At 38.6% G+C, this 21,921-nt stretch overlaps 1 protein-coding gene across 1 annotated transcript; it reads left to right on the top strand.

Moving 5' to 3' along the window:
• The first annotated feature begins 1,074 nt into the window (after positions 1–1,074).
• On the top strand, positions 1,075–21,793 carry arid5a (AT-rich interactive domain 5A). The gene is made up of 7 exons (XM_058390622.1): positions 1,075–1,205; positions 7,082–7,176; positions 15,545–15,710; positions 17,025–17,077; positions 18,404–18,501; positions 19,367–19,517; positions 20,154–21,793. Exons 1-7 carry the CDS (start codon positions 1,202–1,204, stop codon positions 21,267–21,269), a joined length of 1,683 nt encoding a protein of 560 aa, XP_058246605.1. The 5' UTR covers positions 1,075–1,201; the 3' UTR covers positions 21,270–21,793.
• Positions 21,794–21,921: the final 128 nt, after the last annotated feature.

Below are 21,921 nucleotides of genomic sequence, written 5' to 3'. Positions count from 1 at the left end.
AAATGTCTCATGAGAACCTAATCTAATATGTTTCAGATTTAGGTCATTTTTGAAAAAAACTTATTTATTTATTTATTTATTTATTATTTTAAACATGTATTTATTTGTTATTTTGTCAAATTTATTTATTTATTATTTTGTAAATTTATTTATTTATTTATCATTTTTATTTATTTATTTATTTATTTATTTATTTATTTATTGTTTTTAAAAAATCATTTATTTATTTTTTATTTATTTTAATTTATTTTATTTTATTGTATTGTTGCATCAATGTACGATTGCGTTTGTATTCATGGAAATTAATTAACATATAATAAAATCACCGATTTATTTATTTATTTATTTATTTGTAGGCCGACAAAAAAGCTGTTAAAGTCGTACGAAGCAACCATAAATTTATCCGAGTAAAAATAATTATTTTAAATTATACTTCATAAGGAAAATTTAAAGCTGAATCAAAGAAACATTTCTGCCCCCCAAAAAAACATCCAGGAACTTTTAACAAAAATATATTTCTGTTTTTATTTTAAAAATAAATTTTAATGATGTTGAAAGCAACCATACAGCATACAGAAAAATACTCAAAAATCCAGTACTAAAGTACAAATTAAAAATAAAAATATTTTAAAAGGCCTTTAGTTACTCAATAAACTCTTTTAAGACGGAATATCGAGGTGTTTAGAAGAAAATATTAACAATAATTTAATATTAAAAAATGCTTCTTTAAGAGTTTGCTGGTTAATTAAAAGAATATATCATTTTAAAAATTATGATTATGATTTTAGAGTTTAAATATTTGATGAAAACCATGTCTAAATCGATATTATTATTATTATTATTATTATTTTATTTATTTTAATTATTATTATTACTATTATTATTATTATTATTATTATCCTGAATATGAACAGTAGTAGACCATTAATAATCATCTCTGTTCAAATAAAAAAAAGTCATAAAAACTCCAAATCCCATTATCCTTTGCTTGTGAAAGAAAGGAAGTGAAAGTGTGTTTTATGTTTTTTTTTTTTTTTTGACAACTGGAACAACCAATCTGGTTCAGACCTCGAGATTTCGAAAGCCTTATGCCTTGTGGTGAGAGAGCACCAACGAGAATACACACTGAAGGCAGACATTCACGTATACACACACACACACACAGACGGATCTGAAGCTTGAGGAGAGACACGCGTTCACAATGGGTATGTCTGATCTGGGTTTTTTTTTCTTGCTGTAACTTTTATCATAAGTGGATAATTGTTAACAATTTATTTGATAGATAAAGTAATAAAATATTTTATTATTATTTTAAAGGGTGTAATATAGTATAAAAGAGTACACAGGACAAATTAAAGCAGAGATAAGAAAAGATATGAGTATAAAGGTGTGATAGGGGATAAAAACAAACTGCACGACGTGATGGAATAAAATACATACCAATAGAAATGAAATGAAGTGCAGGGTTAAAGGATGGGTACATTTTTATCAGGACAGACTTTGATGTTGGCAGTTTGAGACGGTTTGATAAGTTTGAGGATAGTTTGAAGGTGAAAGACAGACTGAGAGTCACTTACTAATAGACAGATAGAGAGAAAGATAACAAACATTGTGTTAAATATCAGTGTTAGGAGTAGAAAGATGGAAGGAGGGAGAGAGTGATTCAGGTAGATTCATAGAAAGAAGTATGGAGAGAGAGAGAGAGAGAGAGAGAGAAAGAGAGAGAGTGTGTGTGTGTATGTGTGACTGTGTGCTAATGGTGGATGGAAAGAGAGATAGATAGAGAGAGTGTGTCAGATAATAATAGATAGACAGATGAATTGAGAGTCTCTATTACAGCGACGTTAACAGAGGCAGAGACAGTTAGAATCATGAACATTCCGAGTCAGCCTCTGAACAGATCATTCCGGCAATCTAAGTCTGATGTTTGATTATCCGATATATACTCGGGGGGTGGTGGGGGGAGGGGGGGGCTGAAGGCCTGTGTTGAGGAAATTTTCTGTGTCCAATTTGTTTCGGAAAAAACGTAATTCTAATTAGTTGGAAAAGTCTGGAAGGTTGAAGTTTGGTAGCTTGAAAGCTTGAGGCAGTCCAAATGTTGTAACGTTAAATAAAATGGCAGATTAAGACTCAAAAAAACTTTGAAACATTATACATGAATCATTTATAACACATTTTCCTGTGCATATCGTGTTATTACTATCAGTAAACAATCGTAACATAGTATTTTCTATTTACACGGGCTGCAGGTTCATATTAACATCACAGATCAGAACTCCTAGCTCTAGCTTTATCTGTCTTTATCTGACATGTACCTCATGTTACTGCGACATATAGTAATAATAACAATAACAATAACGGCCAGTTAGGAAGTGCCCTCGTGCTGCGTAGAACCCGAATCGACGATATAATGTGAGTTATAGAGCGAGATAAAGAGCCAGAGGTTGTGTCACATAGCGCATGAACCCAGATATTTGTGTCTGTAGGCTGAAGTCAGGAAGTGGTTAAGGGAAACAGAAACACAGTACAGTACTTCTGCAAGCGTAAAATCCAGCATCTGATAAATTCATGTATGAAGCGATTATCAGGAGAGAAAGGCTTTTATAGGCCAGGTGTTAACTGATATGTTTATTTAGAAGAAAGGGAAATAAAGCCAACAATTTCAGACCAATTTTATCAGACCTTGTTTATCAGCAGCAGTTGGATATCGTCACGACCCAAACAGATCCAATAATGTGGCGATGGAATAATATCTAATATCACACAGATACAAGACAGGAGCTTCAGTCTGTGTTCACATTAAAAAGAGATGTTATCTCAGTGACGGTGGCATGGTTGCTGGTGCCAGATGGTTTGGTTTTTGTGTATTTCAGGAACTTCTGATCTCTTGGGGCTTTTACAAATATCAGTCTCAGTCAGAACGAGCTCGAGAGAAAAAATAAAAATACATCCAGTGCTCATCAGGTGGAAACGATATGCTAATGGGTGTAAGAAACTGAGAAGGTTAAAGGAGAACCGTCTGACTTGTTCAAGGTGAGCGAAGAGGCTAGGTAGCTCAACTAGTCACTCTTTACAGCCGTGGTGTGGTGAAAAGCATCCCTCTTGACCTTCAGTTAGGGGAAGACAGGCAATAAAAAACACATCACCTGGTCTTTTTTCTGCTCACCGGGAAGCCTGAGTCACTTACTGGATGTTGCCGCATTCTGTGTAAACTCTAGTCACTGTTGTGTGTGAAAATCCCAGATCAGCAGTTTCTATAATACTGCACCAACGGCCATGCAAAAGTCACTGAGGTTACATGCATGATCACATGCACTGCGCGAGCTGCTGCAACGTGATTTGCTGATCGGATCGTCGTGTGATTCTGGAACCCGATTCGCGACTCACTGCCGACACACACGAAACGAACGACTCCGGACAGAGAAAGATACTCGGATGGGACTCCAAAATCAGCAATCAAAGCTAGAACAAAGTTAGAAAAGTGGATCGAGGGTACGAACCGAATGTGTGAAGATTCGTAGGATGATTTGCAAATGACACACGAGTCATTTGAACGAATCTTTGCAGTTTGCAGTTTGTTCTGACAGATTTGATATAGATTTAATAATTCTGCTGCATGACCAACAGTGACTCTCGGGTGGTCTGTGGGGTTTGACCTTCACTCTCGTTTCATTTTAATTACAGTGACTGCGACGTCGCATGGCAATGATTCAGTGTCATTTCGCAATGATTCGGAGTACAGACGTTTCCGTCAAAACGGACACAAGCGAGAAAAATCAGTGTACAGATGCTGGGTGTGTACAAGCCCCCCCCGTTTGCCCTTGTTTGCCCCATGCATCTGAGGCAATGCAAATGAAATGCAGAAGTCAAATAATTAAGAGACTGCCACAGCACAGGAAGTGTGTGATCTCGAAAGCGCAGAGACCTCTGATATGTGTGGAAAGGAGCGGTGAAGTGAGGAAGGGGAAGTTGGGTAGGGCGCAGGCCACAGCCAGTCTATAATGAGACACAAAAGCTTTCTGCAAATAAAGAAGCGCACACACACACACACATTGCATACACACACTTTATTCCAACAGTGCTGACGTTTTGACAAGTGCAAGGCAAGTGCAAATTCATGTGACAGAAATTTGGTCTATAGTGTCTGTATAGTGTATCTGTGTAGGTGGTGCGAGCCGATGTTACCGTGGCTTTAGAGTCGTTTATTCGGCTCGAACCGCACATTATGAAGTGTTTTATTCCCCTTATACAATGGCGATTGACTTCAAGAACAACACATCGTGCTTTTATACCCATTTATAGCTCTGAAACTCCAACGAAACAACTTAGTTCCTGTTCTCACTCACTTTATAGCAGCTATAAACAGTAGTTCCTTCACCAGCCTCTATATTCTCTCTCTCTCTCTCTCTCTCTCTCTCTAAAAATAAGTTAATTTTACCGAGAAACTGTAAAGTTTAAAGTTGTTCTCTGTCCTCTGTCCAGCTCTATTATGCCAGAACCTCTTACACTGGAGACTCCTTCCTTTAATCCTCTCACAAGTCTTTTTAAAACATTTCTCATTTCATTTGTGAACGTCCTGTTGATATCTATTATTCATTATATCATGGAAAAATTCGAAAATTTTTATCCTCGCCCGCGGACTAATCCCAGATATGAATTCAGTCATGCTCGAATTTAAAAAAAAAATTAAAAATTTTTTTTATTTATTTTTGCATCTCCTCACTTCTCTCTCCAGCAGCTCATTCACCTTATCTCTTTTTCGCCTCGCGGCTCTTATCGGCTTATTAGCCGCGTATTTTTTGTTCCTCTCCGCAGATATTAATGCCGATAAACGTTCAGATAAGCAAACGGTATGTACATGACGTGCACAAGAGAGTGTGTTATGGAAATCCCCAGGGCGCATATGTGCCGTAATATTTTATATTAGATTGAGGCATCATGAAGCTGTGGTTTATACACACAGACAGGAAGCAAGGTTTGTAAGCATGCGGTTTCATATTAGAACAGTTCTCTCTCTCTCTCTCTCTCTCTCTCTGTTTTTTTTTCTTTCACTTGTTATTTCAGCTTCTTTTTTTTCTTTCTCGCAAGTATTTGGTGTTGAAGAAGTAAGAGTTGAAGTAGGAGTCAACACGACTCTGCGTCTTCCGAGACGGTACGGACGTTTACTCAGGAAACAGCTGTCACAGATGTTCCTTCTTTATCTTTAGGTTATTACAAAGAAATCGAATCGCAATTATGTTAAGATGATAAAAATCTTTGAAAAAGTTGTAGACTTTTTCCTACTCAGATCACGTCTAGAAACTGAGAGTTCTTTTTTAGTTCCTTTCACTATATATATTTAAATATATAAATATATTCCACTTTTCTTTTTCTTACAGTTCAAAATAGACCCATGTTTCATTTTTTTGGGGCATTTGCCTGCTAAATCATGTAAATATAAGCGACATGCCCCCCCCCCCCCATTAGTATCCAAGGGGTGTGTAAACTTTTGCACTCGACAGTGTTTAAAGCTTAAAAAGATTACACACATAACCAAAAACCTGTCCAACAAATGGGAAAGACCTTTCTAGACCTTTCCAGCTACATTCACAAATCCAAACCTAGCCTTCCAGGATGTTCGGATTTAGCGTGCTCGGACTTTTCCTAACCGAATGGCGGTTTTCCCGTTACGGGAGTATTTAGACTTCAGTTATAACAAGGCATGATGTTCTGACTTGATGTAAGCACTAAACTACTTACTAATCTGGCTAATCAGAACGACTGTTTCTGTTATTGCGTCTCGAATTGGCAAAATTCCCATCGAGGTCTGTTCGAGGCGCCTCGCCGGTTTCATCAGAAACGCTCAGGATGTTGTGATTCATCGCGCTGCTCACGTCAAATATTTTTATATCTTTACATCAGTTTGTAATTGCATCTATAAATAACTGAATCACTTCAGAAAAACTGAAGGTGTTTTATCTGGCTTATGCAGCTTATGATTTCGCAATAAATAAAGTAAAAAAAAAGAAAAATCCTAAAAATTTTAATCTGATCTAATCTGATGAAGGTTCTCAGGTCTGGAAAAGTTTTTAATCGTTTAAACTTCAAGAAATGAGCTTTAAAAAAAATCATAATTTTAATTTATTTATTATATATTATTATTATATTATGATTATTAAACATTTATTCATCTTAAAATTGATAATTGTTTTAAAATAAAAAAAACGATATATTTTTTATTTTATATATATTTATTATTATTTATTATATTATTATTATTAGTAAACATTTATTTATCTTAAAATCAACAATTTTTTTACTTAATAAATAATTTTTTTTTTTTACAATTTTTATTTGATTTTTTTAAATTAATTACTTATTACTATTATTTTATTATGATTAAACTTTTATTTATTATTGATTAACCGTGTAAGGCACACACACACATGTATGAGTCTTATATAAGAGATATCTCGAGCCTTAACAGATGTTTACCCTCCAAAAAGTTAATAAACAATTCAATTTAGTCTGATTAATAAACTTAAACACAGATGTTTTTTTTATATTTTGAGTGTTAATGTGTTTTTTTATTAATTTATTTACATATTTGCCAGGGATTATGTGGTGGGTTGGTGTATGAGTTGTTATAAACTATGCATAAACGTGTAATAAGCTCTGTAATACACGTATATATATATATATATATATATATATATATATATATATATATATATATATATATATATATACATATATATATATATATATATATATATATATATATATATATATATATATATATATACATATATATATATATATAGTGAAAAGGGTTAACAGAACGGAACAGCTTCACTTTGCACAAGCGGCGTTTGTTTGTACAGCGCTGGAATCACCGCAACGCTTTTCAAAGCGCACTGTAGATTTGTGTGTTTGCTGCTTGTGGTTTTACTGAAGAAGTGTTTGTGTGTGTGTGTGTTACATGCATGTGTAAAGTGGAACACAATCACAAACAAGATCGCACGCCTAAAAACAACAGCAGCAGTGTGTATTTCTGTCCTTCAACGCCCTTATTTTTTAACACACATGGCTCTGTTTTCAGTGGCGGAGCCTCGTGGTGGAGAAGCGAGTGGCGAAGAGGAACACATCGATGTGTGTGAGGAGGAGAAGACAGAGGAGAAGAACTCACACAATCAGGTAGGACCATGACCGTGCCATGATGGAGACGTGTTTAAGATGTGTTTGGCTGGAAATCGTCCATTTTTCCATTTTCACCTTCATCATCCTCCTCATCACTGAATATGGTTAATCTATCATCGTCCTCATTACATAAGCTCTTATGTCTATATGATATTTGTAGTTTTTATTCACGCCTGGTGGAACTAGTGAAGGAAAAGTTCTCGAGCGAGTACTGCAGAAACACCGCCATGTTGTGCTGATGTAGGAAATTAATCATCGAGGGGGCGTGTAATGGGGCGGAGTTACTCGCACCACATCAAAGCCAACGATTGTCTCATAATGGCAACACGTAATTTTTCTCAGTAATCTGGACTCGATTGTGATCTGACATTCGCTTACAAGAGCTTCTTCGTCCTGTTCTGACTGTTTAGACTGATTTACGGAATTACGGTTTTCCTGTTACGGAAGCTTTCCGTTGGCTTCCATTAAAACATTCGAATTGTTATAACTTTTTTTTGTGCTACATTCATCAAACTCGAGACAGTCCTCTATACTGTTCAGACTTAATGTCTTCCGACTTATCAAACTGATCGGAATTACGAGTTTCCAGTTTATTCAAGCAGCTTCTACATTTGAACTGTTAGAACTGCAGAATCTTTTACGTGTTATTCATCAAACTCGAAACAGTCCTTCCTATTCAGATTTCATATGCTATGACTGATCGGAATTACGAGTTTCCAGTTACGGAAGCTGGCCGAAATCCCTTATGGCTTCTAGTAAAATATTTGAACTGTTATAACTTCAGAATCTTTTAAGCTTTATTCATCAAACTCGAGACATCCTGTTCAGACTTAATGTGGTCTGTGTTTTCAAACTGATCGGAATTACGAATTTCCGGTTTATGATATCCTGCCAAAATTCCCATTAACTTCTATACCATGACATTTGAACCGTTATAACTTCTGAATCTTTCATGCTTCATGTGTCAAACTCAACACATCACTTCAGGATGTTCTGACTCACCGATCTGTAAGAAAAAACACCTTCATGTGAACTTTTATCTCGTTAAATCAGCCTATTAGCTAAAACTGACATCATTTTAAGCTAGGTTTTGAGTTCATATATTGCACATAAACAGTCGTTCTCAGCGTTTCCTCTTCCTTAAAGTTAAAAAGACGCAGAGTTACGGCTGTCACACAGCGCCGACACCGGAGACTCCTTCCATAGCTGTTACATAAACCGCATTAAAACAACAACAACAAGCTGTTGCTATGGAAACCCGATCCGGTGCATGAACGTTCCCTGTGATTTCTGCACAAGTTTACACGCAAAAAATGAATCAGCTTCAGTTCGTTAATAAGCCAGAACGTACTGATGATCTGATTCTAGGTCACACTGAGCTACAATTTCCAACATATTCACACACACACACACACACATACATGAAAAAAACAGGATGACTCGGAAGCTTCATAATCGGAGGAATTCAGACTCAGCAGATGAGCACATGCTCAAAGTGCTGCTATGAGTCAGTGGCAATTTTTCCCCATTTCACGTCTCATACGTCTTTTTAAAACTGCATTGACGTGTGTGTGTGTGTGTGTTCCAGTAGGTCAACACTCATCAGTGTCTTAGTATGATTATACCTCTGTGAGTTTCAACATGCCAGTTCTTGCTGTTTTGAAGCCCAGAGAGTAAATCTTTTTTTTTTTTCACACGTTCATGACCTGATTCGGGTTTTTATTTGACACTTTTTCTGGAAAAAGTGCGTGTGCTGTTTGTCGTTAAAATGAGATTCCGGAAACGCTCTGGAACGGCGCCGCTTCAAGTGCGATAACAACATTGTCACACAGGGACACACTTTGGCCCGATTTACATAAGCAGCTGAAGGAACATCTCAACAAAAATGGAATGGATTGGATCTCGGCGATCACGCTCGCTTTCCCACGTCTGACGTCTTAGCCTGCGTACGTTTCTACCACACAATTCGAGTCTCGAAACACACAAAAAGATTTTCACCTTGTAACTGTGGTTATGTGGCGGCCATCTTTAAAAACCTCAAATACTGTTCAACAAGTCGTCCCCCTAGGCCCCGCCTCCACAATTTTTAAGTGTACCACGAAGCTGGAGGGTGATATAACCTTACTGCTATTTTATAAAAGCGCTAAGATATCAGACTCACATGCATCTATGTACAGAATGAGTCCTGGGTCTTTAGTGATGGGAAAATATCTGGGTGTATTTTGAGCTAGGTTAGCGTGTCAGATAATGAAGAGATCTTCATACGATGGCGGTGGAAATTACGTTTTATCGTCAGAAACCGTTCCTTGAACTCTGGCGTGATCTGTGTTTGGACTGTGACTCACTTGGGAGTGAAGTAACATCTTTGTGTGTGTGTGTGTGTGTGTGTGTAATAGCGCAATAGTTTTGCGTCAGATTTCGGAAGCTGCACATTTCCAGCGGCGAGAGCTGTCCTTCCTGTCAGCGTCCTTTTCACATTCGCGGACTGACTTTCGTTCTGAAGCGACATCGACGTCGTCCCACGCAACAGGTTTATTTTTTTTCTCTGCCCAATTTGAAATAAGGTGGAAATTCAAGAGGAGTCTGCTTACGGCAAAGTTTGTCACGTCAAAGCTGTTTTTAGTCGCGGTTTTGTCAAAGGGGGGTGGGAGTGAGGTGGGGGAGGGGGTTGGAGTGGTAGTCGGACAACAAACTGCTTCCTGTTTGAAACCGGAATGTCGCATTGAACAGCTTTGTGGTCTGAAAATATCAACGAAATAACTTGTCTTCTGCTTCGAACGTCTGGAGCTATAATAAAGTCTCGATTTCACAGATAAGCTGGAAAACCATGGGGTGGGGGGGGGGTATATTCAGATTTTCTTCGTATTGCTAAGTTCCGAGTTCCCAGATTCGATTAGCCTCACCGATTCCACGAAAAAAAAGAGCTTCTTTCTTCGAAACTGCGTTTTGTCAATTTCACAGGAAGTGTTTGTGCAGACGGCAGCCCTCTGTACGCTGCGGGTGAAATTTCACTGAAGACGAGCCAAATCTGGTCAGAAGGCTACGTGCTGACAATAAAGCTAATCTTAAAACCAAAAAAGAGGCTGTGTAGAGGAACAGTGTGATAATTTTGACTCATTTAGGGTTACCCCTTTGTGGCCCACATTTGCAATATTACCCCTCTAACAGAAGGCAGAGCAGGTTTCATCTTCGTCTTCCACATGACTCATTCGGTTACTGAAAGAAGGGACCCACATCTTCGTTATTACTCAGGCGCAGCAGCAGCCACCTCAACGCTGACGACGTTAGTCATTTCAGAGGCCTGCTTCTGGGAAGCGCTGATCTCTCTGAGGAACTTCAATTCACTCTGAAACCCTGAGAGTGAACTTTTATTTACGCCAGGCCCCCCCTCGAGCGACCGCTGCAGACGTCAAACGGAAAGTCGAGGGTTTACTGTACAGTCACCGGATCTGACTGAAGCTGATTGGTGGAGGACAGGATTTTTTTTTTTTTTTACATTTTTTGCGAAATATCGGATATGCTGAGTGAAATTCCCGTTAAAGGACAAATCTGAAAAACATCTGATCTTCGTTGCTAACTGGCAAGGCCTTGAAATTCTGCTCAAGCATGACGTCATGGCCACTTTATTAGGAACCCCATACTAGTATCAGGTTTGCTTGTTCTTTCCTTCGAGACTCTGAGTCACGATGACAGGAATTCATTGGATGTCTGATGGAGTCACATCTGGAGTCATGAATCCAGGTCCAGACAACCTTTTGAAATGCTGCATCATCGTTCTGGACGTTGCCACGCACACAGACGCGAATTGCGTGGTGTTTTGTTTTGCTTTTAACGGTTCCAATGTGTGTGTATCAGGAAAACATTCACCATGCTGTTACACCACCTCCACCTCCACCACCAACACCAGCCTACTGAACTGTTAAATCTGAGGCAGAAATCAAGATTCGTCCAATCAGACGAAAAACGGTTCTATTTGTCCAGCTTGGATGAGACTGTGTCCGTCAGACTCCTGTTCTCAGCTGATGGGAGTAGAACCCCAGGTTCCGGTTCTCGGCTCATACTCCGCATCCTGAGACGCTTTTCTGCTCAGCGCATGTGTGATTTGCGAAAATAATCCTTTTCTATTAGTCTAGAAATACAAATTCTGTCCAAATAAAGTCAAAGTGGAACATGACAAAGACAATCAACATGGACAAAAACAGGAGGAAACTCCAAACAATAAATGAATAAATAAATCCAGATGAGCTTAGAGTCTTCTTGTAATGTCGTGATTTGTTCTGCGACACCTTCAGAAAGCTGAAATCACACATCCAGCTAATTTATTTTTAAGGGCCATGCCGACAAGTTTCAGTAGCAGCAGCAGCCGTGCATTTATTCAAGTTATTTTATTTATTGTAATTTTATACTGTTACATTTAGATTATTATCTATCTATCTAAAAGAATCATGTGCAAGAATAAAGGAATCATATGTAAAAATTCACGGACAGAATTAAAGGAGTCGTTCAAAAGAGTCACTCGTGTAATATTAAGAAATGTTTTTCTTAAGGAAATCATTTTTCTTTTCTTCCAGGAGTCACCTGAATCGTTCGAAAGAGTCACTCGTGTATATTAAGGAATCTTTTTCCGGAGTCACCTATTTTCATAAAATAAATGAATCACGTCTTAAAAACAAACAAACAAACAAACAAACAAACAAGCAAATCATGTACAGGAACCATATGTTATAAATGAATTGTTTGAAAGAGCCATTTGCAAGCGTAAAAGGAATCGTGCGCAAGAGTCAGAATCATTTCTAAGATAAGCAAAACATGTGCAAGAGTCACATGTGTATATAAAAGAATCATGTGCAAGAATAAAGGAATCATATGTAAAAACTTCATAGATGAAATGAAAGGAATCGTTCGAAAGAGTCACTTGTGTATATTAAGGAATCATGTGCAAGAATAAAGGAATCATATGTAAAAATTCATAGATGAAATTAAAGGAATCATTTGAAAGAGTCACTTGTGTATATTAAGGAATCTAGATATCTATCTATTGATCAAATGTCACCATCAGACTTGCAGTGATCTACCCACCCTCTGCATGCCCTATAACACACTCTCTCTCACACACACACACACACACACACTCTAAAGTGTGAAGACCCATCTTTTGTGAGTCACTTGAAGACGTAAAGTATAAAGGATTTTTTTTTTTTTGTACTCTCTTTTTCCACCCTGTACTTTTTTTGTGTGTTTGCTCATATGTCATGTCACGCAAACTCCCGGTCTGAATAATATCAGTTGAATTCTGGAGTGAACGATCTCACGCTGCCACACCGACCACAACTCTTTCCTCACTTCATAAAAAGACTCTGCAGAACGGTTGAGCGTGTGATTGATCCTGTGACAGTTGGTGTGTGTTTGTGCTGCCCTGGTGTTTTTCATTTCCTGCTTTGTGGCCTGCATCTCACTGAGCCTCATTGTCATTGTCTTCGCTGTGTATTTATTCGGGCTTGCCACTTGAGCACACTTCCACTTTTGGCTTCACCACACTAGACACTAGACAATCTGGCATCGTGTTTTTTTTTTTTTTTCTGATGATATTCACTTAAACAGCCTTTTATGGATTTTCAGCTCACCTGCACACTCGGGTATTAGCTCATTGTCCATGGTGAAAGGAAGTGTTTGTAAATTGAATCTTTTTCACACGGTGTGAAAATGTGTTCGTTTGGACGGTGGAATAATTCAACATGCTACTGTCGCATGTCTCTTCGTAATTTCCCACACACACACACACACACATGAACGATCTACCAATTTTACTGCTGCTGTACGTTTTCCAATCAGGCTGCTACTTTCGTTTTTGTATCACACGACTCACATCATCATCACTGCTGCCTCTCACTCTGTTTACTAATCACATTATTCAATTTTTCTGCCTCGCTATCATCATCTAACACCTTAAATAATACTACAAATAAATGAAATCTCTCAGGACACACCGCATTTATGTCATATTTTTTCCTCTTTCTTCCTTTCTGACAAATAGAGATCTTTCTTTCTACAGAAAGAAAGCTTTCGGTGATGCTGAGAATTGAATTCACAACCTTCTCATCACTATTCCAGCACCTTAACCGCTGAACTACAACACACGATCGTTTACATACAAAACAAGCAATTTTTCAGTTGTTTCTGCATTTCAAAGCTACAAAAAGCGCACTGTTGAAATGTAAAGCCTGATCCTGAGCTCAGGTTTCTGTGTCACACTGTGGTCACTTCGGGGTTCTTCCCTTCCTCTAAAACACAGGCCAGAAAGGGTGGATTATTGAAGTTAAATTCCTCCTAGGAGTGTGTGTGTGTGTGTATCCAGGATGTACAGGCTCTGACAACTCTGTGACCCTGACCAAGTGATAATTTCTGATATCATGCAATTGTTCACACCGTCGTTCCTCTACTGTCCTTCAAATGTGAAGGCTTGCACCATCAGCATTGACTTTGCATCATTCCAGCAATTTCCTTTGTTTCACTAACGTGCTTCCTCTCGGCTGTGTTCTAGAAACGATGGACGTACTGCACAATCCTGGAGTTCTTATCAGCTGTTTCCCTGTAGGAAGGAAACGACAGAATTTACACAGGAAGCTAAAAACGGTTCATAGTGTAGATGTGTGCAGAGGATGATTATTATTATTATTATTATTATTATTATTATTAAACATATTCATAATATTAATTTAGTCATTTAAACCACAGTGACCCGAGATAACCAGGATAAAGAATGAACCTCGAATCATGAATCATGTGTTTAAAAAAAAAAAGTATTATAGAAGTAAATGAATCATGTGTAAAACAAAAAGAGTGCATGTGACAATAAATGAATGACGTAAAACAAAAGAAATTCAAGAGGAAATCAAGGAATCACGCACAAGAATCACTCAACAAAATGAAATGAATCATGTGCAAGGGTCACTTAATGAAAATAAATGAATCGTGTATGAAAAGATTCACATAAGAAATTAAAGGAATCGTTTGAAAGAGTCATTTGTGAATGTAAAGGAATCGTGCGCAAGAGTCAGAATCATTTCTAAAAAAAAAATAAAAAACATCACATGTGAAAATAAGCAAAACATGTACAAGAGTCACATGTGTGTATAAAAGAATCATGTACAAGAATAAAGGAATCATGTGTAAAATTTCACAGACAGAATGAAAGGAATCATACGAAAGTGACACTTGTGTATATTAAGGAATCTTTTGCAGAAGTCACATGGAAAATAAATGAATCATGTAAAGGAACCACATGTTATAAATTAATCGTTTGAAAGAGTCACTTGTGTATATTAAGGAATCTTTTGCAGAAGTCACATGGAAAATAAATGAATCATGTCCAAAAACAAACAAACAAACAAATAAATGAATCATGTAAAGGAACCACATGTTATAAATTAATCGTTTGAAAGAGTCACTTGTGTATATTAAGGAATCTTTTGCAGAAGTCACATGGAAAATAAACGAATCATTCCAAAAAACAAAACAAACAAACAAATGAATGAATCATGTAAAGGAACCATGTGTTATAAATGAAGTGGAAAATAAATAAATCCAACAAAACTGAATCGCATGCACCGCGTCCAAATCTGAAATAATATAAATGTCACATTTGAATATTGCGATGATTCGAGAGAAATCAAAGCATGTGGTGAAAGCGTCACATGATCACCCCGTTACACTCCTGCGGTAATCAACACACACACACACCTTTATATTAAGCTGAAAACAAAGCAAGTCGGTACCAAAAGGTTTTCACATCCTGTCCTTAGACACAAGAATTTCTCTAATTTAAGACACATTTGAAGACTTACAGTATCTCATGGTGTGTGTGTGTGTTACTGATGAGAGTGAGAGTGCAGTCTGGAGCAGAAGCCTCAGTGTGTGAAACCCCTGATGTGTTTCGCTTCAAACAGGATGACAGCTTACGTGTTCACAGCGGTGAAGAAAAAGAAGAAGAAGCAAAAGAAAAAAAAAAACACACACATTCTCAGTTTTACTATGAATCGTCCCGGAAGGAGGTGATATGAACCCACATTCACCTGAAATTTGAAGAGATGATGAGAAAGTGAATCAGAACGGGTTTTTTTTCTTCTTAATGTGTGAATTTTGTTTATATGAAAGTGAAATTGACTCAATCAAAAAAAGAAGAAAAAAAAAAAAGAGAAGTGTCTTCCTGTAAGTGGAAATAGAAAACAAAGATGTCTCACTTTTTTTATATTACACAGGAATTTTAGGGGATTATTGTTCACTGGCGATGCTGGAACTGACGTATACGTTCGATAAACTGGAATCGGAGTGTTTAACGCACTTTTCCTTTCTCTGTCCTCTTTAGTTCAACCGGGAAATGGCGAGTTCTGAACTGACCAATGGGAGCGCAGAGGACACCAAGTCTGGCCAATCGGAGAACGAGGAGAGGGTGTTTATCATGAACCTGTACCGGTTTATGAAGGAAAGAGGCACACCCATCGAGAGAATTCCTCATCTCGGCTTTAAACAGAGTGAGTAAAGCCGCTTATCTCAGCTTTAAATCCCAGGCTTGGGGAAAAGATCGTGTAAAAATTCACATCCGAAATTAAAGGAATCGTTTGAAAGAGTCACTTAGGATTATTAAGGAATTGTATGGAGACATCACCTGTAAAAGTAAATGAATCACGTGCAAGAGTCACTTCTGAAAATCAGTGAATCGTGTGGTATCCACTTAGGAAATTAGAGGAATCGTTTGAAAGAGTCACTTGTGAAAATGTACAAATCGTATGCGAATATCCACATACAAAATTAGAGGAATCGTTTGAAAGAGTCACTTGTGAAAATGGATGAATAGTGTGTGAATATCCACATACAAAATAAATGAATCGTGTAAATATACACTTTAGAAATTAGAGGAATCGTTTGAAAGAGTCACATATGAATATTAAGACATCGTATGCAGGCGTCACCTGTAAAAGTAAATGAATCACGTGCATGAGTCACTTATGAAAATTAACGAATCGTGTGAATATCTATTTAGGAAATTTAGAGGAATCGTTTGAAAGAGTCATTTATGAATATTAAGGAATCACATGCAGGCGTCACCTGTAAAAAAATAAAAGAATCATGTGCAAGAGTCACTTAAGAAAGTAAATGAATTGTGTGAATATCCACTTATGAAATTTAGAGGAATCGTTTAAAAGAGTCACTTATGAAATTCAATGAATTGTGTAGGAATATACACATATGAAATTAGAGGAATCGTTTGAAAGGGTCACTTAGGATTCACGCGAATCACATGCATGAGTCACTTATGAAAATGAATGAATTTGGTGAATATCCACTTATGAAATTAGACAAATCGTTTCAAAGAGTCACTTATGATTATTAAAGAATCGTATGCAGGTGTCATCTGTATGAAATAAATTAATCATGTGCAAGAGTCACTTATGAAAATCAATGAGTCGTGTGAATATCCACTTGTGTAATTAGTGGAATCGTTTGAAAGAGTCACTTGTAAAAATGGACGAATCGTGTGCGCATATCCACATACAAAATTAGAGGAATCGTTTGAAAGTGTCACTTGTGAAAATGAATGAATCGTGTGTGAATATCCACATATGAAATTAGACGAATCATTTGAAATAATCACACGCGAAAGTAAATAAATCATAATCAATTTCATCAGATAATGATAACTAGACACTGATGACACTAAACATACATCTTGGCTGGTTAGCAACATTTTGGATTAATTTGTATTTTTGTTTACTGACGAAAAAAATGGTAAGCACTTTTTTTAATGAATCCAAAGAGTTAATGTTTTCTCTTCGTGTGTTTTTCAGTTAACCTGTGGAAAATCTACAAGGCTGTAGAGATACTTGGAGGCTATGAGTCGGTAGGTTTGCACGCACACACACACACACACACACACACACATGGTTCCATCATCTACCAGCCTCCATCTGCTGCACTGTGAAGGCTCATAAGCAGCTCTGGTAGTTGAACTGAACACCTCACAGCACTCTGGTCAGCTCTTCGAGATAGATGTTTTTCTGTTGTTGTTTTTTTCTTTATTCTCTTTATTCTTGACTGAGACTCTCGCTCCATCTCTGAAGTGGAAACTCGAACTTGTCCTGAGCTCATTTTCAAAGCGTTGGCCGTTAAAACCACAACAAGAGCTCGGGGAGGGGGAGTGGGGGGGTCCAACTTCCCTCCTTAGACATCCTGAAGCTCTGTGCAAGACCCTCTGCCCACCTTTCTTTTTTTTTTCTTTTATACCGCTCACTCAGAAAGTTTCCACTTGCTCAAGTGTGTGTGTGTGTGGTTAGAGCAGGTCTCACCACGTTAGCCAGCTTTGCTTGTCGGCCAAAGGTCTGAGGAGACGTACGTATGAACCTACCTACTGCTCGTTGTTTTATTTTCTTAGAATAGAAATCTAAAATATTCTAAAATACTACGCTTTAAGTGAAAGTCCACTCAGATCAAAACACACAGATGTGTGAGAAGATTTGCTAAAAATGCTAAAATTGTACAGTTATGACTAACAGGACTCCAGGTTAGATTAGATAATCGTACAGATATTGTGTTACTCATAACAGGCCACGTTGCACAAACACACAATCACACAATTAGTCACCGCAGGTTTATCAGCGTGACCGTGAGACAGCGTCGAGCGGATAAATCGAGAGTTCCAGTAAAATCTGAAACGTTTCATCTGCCACCACCACAGTGATGCTCCATTCCCCATTTTGATTGGTCAGAAGATTTTGACTGTCTGTGGGCACGATATATCTGTAACTAGTACTTTGTTGTTTCTATGGCAACAGCATAATTGCAAGGTCTCGTATGTAAAAAAAAAAAAAAAAAAAAAAGAGGTGTGGAATCTTTGATAAGGTGAAACACGGTCGTTTAAGGAAGGAGTCTCTGGTGTCAGAGCTTACTGGGAGCAGCCGCTGATAGCCGCTATGACGTGAGCGATAACTTTCAACGTAACAATAAAAGAATAAAAAGGTCAGAATGTAACTGTGGGAATCGTGGCTTGTGGAATGAAATGAAACACTAGGGGATGTGCAGTTATAGGAAAATAATCAAGCTCAGTGTTCCACATCATTATCATCATCATCATCTTCATCACTGATTATCACGACACGCTGTGTTTAACTCCTCCCACACATCAACAACCTAACGTCTCAGTAACATCTGTGTGTGTGTGTGTTGCTAGGTGACGACCCGGAGATTGTGGAAGAACGTGTACGATGAGTTAGGGGGCAGTCCGGGCAGCACCAGCGCCGCCACCTGCACTCGCAGACATTATGAAAGGTAAAATCCATCAAATAAACACTAACTATATATATATAAATAATACAAGTAATAATCCAACATGAAGACTAGGAATGGATTTATTTCAGATTTATATCACGATAGATGGATGGATGGATGGATGGATGGATGGATAGATAGATAGATACTTTATTCATCCCAGACATATGTGTGTGTATTATACTGTATGTACATATATGATATCTCCACTTTCTCTGACAGTCAGGGTTTTAATTTTGAAGTCAGGTCAATAGATGGCAGCCAATCTCACATCATCTTCATCATCATTATCCAGATGAGGCTGACGGCTTGCTCATTAGGGAAACATTTAAAAATCTGAATATATACAAGCAGCTTTGTGCCAATTCAATTTTCTAAAAACTCTATAGGAGAATTAAATCGGATCATCAGTTCAGTTCAGCTGCATGCGCTGCATTGCTAATGTCATCAGAAAAATCCAAGATTCAAGGCGTTATTGTAGAACGAAATGAAATGACGTGATTCTAGACACTGGATATTATAAGCTAGTTTCAGAATCTAGCGTCTGTTCCGTCATGGAGACAAATCCTAGCTCCAAAATGAGAGAATGGAATTGAACTAAGATTTAATAAGAAATAATAAGAGTTCCATCAGGTGACTCCTTTTATCTGATGGAGGTTTGTGTAGAAATGATCGTGTAGAACTGAGATGATATTAAAGTGCGTGATGATGGACCATGCAAGAAAATAAAATCTCAGAAAGCTCAAATCTCCAGGAAACCCAGATGTAGGGATTTTATACGCAGGAATTGAATTCTGAAAGAGAGAGTAGAGAGTAGATGACATATTTACGAGTGTGGTCACGGTTGTGTCTGTCCTATTCTCAGGTTAGTTCTACCTTACGAGAGGCATCGGAGGGGGGAGGAAGACAAGCCACTTCCTCCATCGAAACCTCGTAAACAGTACAAGCGAAGTGAAGATGGCAAGGGCAAAACCGAGAGCAAGAAAAGACGGAGGGCAGACGGAGACGATCCTGAGGTAAAAATTTTCAAAAACAGCCAAATTCCATTCAGTTTTCATTTGTGTTCAGAGGCTCGGCCCGTGATAAACCATCGAATGTGGTTTCGGTACCGAAATATTTCCCTAAACCCAGAAGTTTTCCATTCTGTAACAATAACAGATTTTTTGTTTTCCTGAAACTACACCTTTTAGACTCTCTCTCTTAGCGCTATGATGCTAGCGCTCGAATTGCTTACTCAAATACACCGAGAAATACCGCAGGAAGACAGACAAGATAATGAGAATGTAGATTAACTTCAGATGAACTTCCTGTGTGTTTTATCTCAGCGGCGTGAGATGTTTCTCAGGAAAACCTGAGGATTTTTTTTTATTCTGTATTCTTTTGCACGTCTGATCTCGAAGCCGGAGTTTGTTTGTAATCTGGGGGAGAAAAAAAGGGGGTTCCTCGAGGGTTCTTTGGATGAGTCAGGGTTCTTAGCTTTCTAAAGTTGTTTAATGTGGAACCCTGTTTGAAATGCTTTTTCTTGGAGAAAAAAACATGAAAAAACTATTTATCGAAATAGTTTGTTGGAGTAGATTTAGTAGCAGTAGGATGTTTAAGCTGCTTTGACTAACTTTTCTCTAAAACGCATGTGTGTGTGTGTTGTTTATCAGGAGCTCCTGAGAGTCAGTCACCCGTGTCAGAGAGTAGTGTGGCCGGTTTCTTCTGAGCATTCGGATAATGACCAGGTCTCATCTCAAGACATGTGCCTCAGAGAGAAGCCTCTTCTTCAGCCGCTAGTCCCCGCACTTGTCATCTCCCCTCTGGAGAAGAAGAAGCGTCTGGCGCAGGCTAGTTTGAGCGTAGCTCCCCCTGCTGGCCTGGAGGATGGAACAGAGCCTGAGAGACCCTCAGTGATTCACCTGTCACATTCATCCACGCCTTCTGGACGCATAAGCCACGCATCTGACAGCTCGCCCTTGCCTCTGTCCTCCCCCTCACACTCACGGAGCCCTTCCCCTTTCTCCGTGTCCTCTGAGGACTGCGTGGCCGTTCCCACCCAGAAGACGCCAGCTCCAGAAACAGAGAAGCAGAAACCGGCATGCTTCAGAGCTTCTCCCGAATCTATCGGGCGCGTCTGCCAGCCTTTACCCATCGTCCATTACCCCTGCCCCAAAGATGCGTCCTCTCTGCCACGCCCACTCTACCACAACTTCCTTAACCTATCATCCACACACACAGACAAAACCCAGAGACACCCGGCTGTCCGGATACCTGTCCCCGCGTCTCTAGGCTCAACCTGCTGGATGCCTCAAGCTCCCTCAAGCTTCACCAAGGTCATCCCTCGCTCCCGGGATCACTGGAGGCCGGTGTCGTTACATCCGCTTTACAAAAACCACGCCCCCAATTCCAAGAGGCCGAGTAGCACTGAGAAGATCCCATCTACTCTACGTTACCAAGACCGAAATGACAAATCCAAGATGGTGGTTCCCAAGCCCATGCCGACGCAGCAGTACCTCGTGCACCAAACCGGATTGCCCACCTTGCCGTACCTGCTGTCCGGTTTCAACCGGCCCGGAGCGGAGGCGCTGGAACAGATGAAAGCTTTACCCCTTCAACCCGTCCTCCTCCCTCATCCTGGCATTCCTCCATCCCAGACACATCCCACACATCCCCTGCAGGGTCCCTTCCCCGGACCATACGAGGCCGCGTTGCGTCCGTATCCATACTCGGTACCGGTCTGGCATCCACCCTCCGGATTCAGCATGGCAACGCTGCAGCCCTATTAACCCCTGTGACAGGGACTGGACCGTCACCAGTTTGGAGTGGTTATAATGTAGCTCACGTTATGTTATGTATTGTAGGAAATCACACCGACGTCATGCACAAAAGTTCCTTCTCCTAGTCAGTCTGACATTTTACTCCTACTATGTATATGATGACTTGAATCTCTAGACAAATATTTTTTTATATGCTGTTTACTTAAAATATAGCTTTCCACACCACCTCACTTCAGTCTCCCTCAGTTCAAAGTGAAGTTTAGAAGGTATATTTTTCTCTGACGATGTGATGGTAAAGTTTTGTTTTTTGTTTTTTCTGATGCACTGAATTCTACTAAACTGTACGAAGTAATATTAGTAAAACTTAAAAACAACAAACATCAACAAACATCCATTACTTGGCACTACTGACTCGAATCCTTCCAATGAAGTAATGTGTTTGTTAACATGTACATTTCTACTGTATATATATATATATACATATATATAATATTTTTTTTCTATTAAAAATAAATTTGCTGTGTATAAAATTCCTCTCAGGTTTGGACCAAACATGCTGTACTGAACTGAACAAAAAAACAAACTATTTTCATACACTCTAGTGAATTTAATGGAAGCAATCGAAGTTCAGATGGTTGATAGTGTAGGAACAATGTTCCAC

The sequence above is a fragment of the Hemibagrus wyckioides genome, linkage group LG05 (assembly GCF_019097595.1).
Source record: "Hemibagrus wyckioides isolate EC202008001 linkage group LG05, SWU_Hwy_1.0, whole genome shotgun sequence".
Classification (NCBI taxonomy): domain Eukaryota; kingdom Metazoa; phylum Chordata; class Actinopteri; order Siluriformes; family Bagridae; genus Hemibagrus; species Hemibagrus wyckioides.
The sequence above is the reverse complement of the archived record's forward strand: the minus strand, read 5'-3'. Positions and strand labels throughout refer to the sequence as shown.